This window comes from Danio rerio, chromosome 16, assembly GCF_049306965.1.
Source record: "Danio rerio strain Tuebingen ecotype United States chromosome 16, GRCz12tu, whole genome shotgun sequence".
Classification (NCBI taxonomy): Eukaryota; Metazoa; Chordata; class Actinopteri; order Cypriniformes; family Danionidae; genus Danio; species Danio rerio.
In genome coordinates, this window is record NC_133191.1 from 59,765,001 (window position 1) to 59,767,500 (window position 2,500).

General features: G+C 52.4%; 1 protein-coding gene across 6 annotated transcripts in view; it reads left to right on the forward strand.

The window, feature by feature from the left end:
- Positions 1-2,500, forward strand: part of vps13b (vacuolar protein sorting 13 homolog B) — an 87,987-nt gene that overhangs the window by 78,041 nt on the left and 7,446 nt on the right. For all 6 annotated transcript variants that reach the window (XM_073925667.1, XM_073925666.1, XM_073925665.1 and 3 more), the window contains 3 exons: positions 102-278; positions 2,016-2,223; positions 2,478-2,500. The exon at positions 2,478-2,500 is cut by the window's right edge and continues 166 nt beyond it. In XM_073925667.1, the coding sequence (XP_073781768.1) occupies positions 102-278; positions 2,016-2,223; positions 2,478-2,500 (408 nt within the window). The remainder of the gene's footprint in view (positions 1-101; positions 279-2,015; positions 2,224-2,477) is intronic.

Consider the following 2,500-nt stretch of genomic DNA (forward strand, 5'->3'; position numbering starts at 1 on the left):
ACAGGAGCTTGTGGAGTTAAACCTCACACACTGCCCGATTGACCCATTACCCATCATGCAGTGTGTGTGTGTGTGTGTGTGTGTGTGTGTGTGTGTTCCAGGGAGGAGGAGGGCGCATCTCACTGCGCAGTTCCTGTGTCCACTGCTGTCGTCAAGCAGATCCTGAGCAGAGCATCAGCAGAACACCAGCAGAACCCGCAGAACATCCTGGAGCACTTCTGTGGAGAGAAGAAGCCCAGCAGAGCAGCCTGGCCATACAGCAGCCGAGAGGCAGAGCGGTGCGCACACACACACACACACACACACACACACACACACACACACACACATTCACTGTATTGTTCTTCAGCAAAAAATGCATCACATGATAAACAGAAAATGGCTGCCGACTGTGGACATAATTATGATAATAATAATGTTGATAATAATAATAATAATATTAATAATAATAATGTTGATAATAATTATAATGTTGATAATGTTAATAATAATAATATTAATAATAAGCAGGGACAGTCACTCAGTTGAGATAAACCCAGATTAAAGTCAATAAAACAGAAGTTTGTAAAGTGCAGCTGATGGAGGGAGAGAGCGCCGGCTGCTCTACACGCAGTTGTGAAAGAGTCTAGATGACGGAGATCAGGAGGAGGTGAGCTCCACAGCTGACGGGCCGAGGGCTGAAGGCTCTGCTCCCCACGGTGACGAGGCAGACGGGAAACAGGGAGTGGACAGAAGAAGAAGAAGATCTGAGTGCTAAAGACATGAAGAAGATTAGTAAGGAGCAAGATGATGGACGGCTTTATATGAGGAGAAGCAACTGATCATTGATTCTGAAGATGGTGAAGCGGATGAGGGCTGTGATGGAGCAGATAGAGCGGCTGCTGGTGATCATACGGGCTTTATCTGCTCATGTAGGATCAATTACAGAAGGGAAGTACAGTAGAGGCGCAGACAGTGGGCGAAGCTGGAAACAAGAGGAAGAGAAGTGAAGGAGAGAGCGCTCACCCTCACACTCCCAACCTGAGGGGACGACAGAAGACAGAATCATCTGAGGGAGAGCCGTGATGAGGGACAGGAGGAGGGGTTGGGTTGTTGGGTCAAGCTGTGTGTCGTCGGCATAGCAGTGGAAATGGATCTGCTGTTTACAGAGAATGAGGAGAAGGAGAAGAAGGAGGAGAAGGAGGAGGAGGAGAAGGAGGAGAAGGAGGAGAAGAAGGAGGAGGAGGAGAAGGAGGAGGAGGAGGAGGAGGAGAAGGAGGAGGAGAAGGAGGAGGAGGAGGAGGAGAAGGAGGAGAAGGAGGAGAAGAAGGAGAAGGAGGAGGAGAAGAAGGAGGAGGAGAAGGAGGAGGAGAAGGAGGAGGAGGAGGAGGAGAAGGAGGAGAAGAAGGAGAAGGAGGAGGAGGAGGAGAAGAAGGAGGAGAAGGAGGAGGAGAAGGAGGAGAAGAAGGAGGAGAAGGAGGAGGAGAAGGAGGAGGAGGAGGAGAAGAAGGAGGAGAAGGAGGAGGAGAAGGAGGAGAAGAAGGAGGAGAAGGAGGAGGAGAAGGAGGAGGAGGAGGAGAAGGAGGAGGAGGAGAAGGAGGAGAAGAAGGAGGAGGAGGAGAAGGAGGAGAAGGAGGAGGAGAAGAAGGAGGAGAAGGAGGAGGACAATGAGGAGGAGGAGGAGGAGAAGGAGGAGGAGAAGGAGAAGAAGGAGGAGGAGGAGAAGAAGGAGGAGGAGGAGAAGGAGGAGGAGAAGGTGGAGGAGAAGGAGGAGAAGGTGGAGGAGAAGGAGGAGGAGGAGGAGAAGGAGGAGAAGGTGGAGGAGAAGGAGGAGGAGGAGGAGAAGGAAAAGGAGAAGAAGGAGGAGAAGAAGGAGAAGGAGGAGGAGAAGAAGGAGGAGGAGAAAGAGGAGGCATCAGTAACTGAGGAGAGCAGAGTGGTGTCAGTGCAGTGGAGTAAGGTGTGTGTGTGTGTGTGTGTGTGTGTGTGTGTGTGTGTGTGTGTGTGTGTGTGTGTGTGTGTGTGTGTGTTTTCAGGGGTGCGGGCGAGCCGGTGGCGCAGTGGGACAGCCCGATGCAGGTGCGTCTGAGTGTGTGGCGCGCGGGTCTGAACACACTGCTGGTGGAGCTGCTGCCGTGGGCTCTGCTGGTCAACCGCTCACACTGCGACCTGTGGCTGTTCGAGGCCGAGAACATCATCGTGCAGATCCCGGCCGGAGGAACCATCGTCCCGCCCAACCTCACGGTCTGTGTGTGTGTGTGTGTGTGTGTGTAAGGGGGAATCTAGAGTAGAGGTCACCAATCTTGGTCCTGGAGGGTCGGTGTCCTGCAGGGTTTAACTCCAACTTGCCCCAACACACCTGCCTGGATGTTGGATGACCTGCGGGTAAAATTAGCAGGAAACCGGACCTCCAGGAACGAGTTTGGTGATCCGTGATCAACAGTCACTGTAACGTGCGTGTGTGTGTGTGTGTGTGTGTGTGTCTGTGTGATACTCAGGATGCGTTCCAGATCGGCATTTA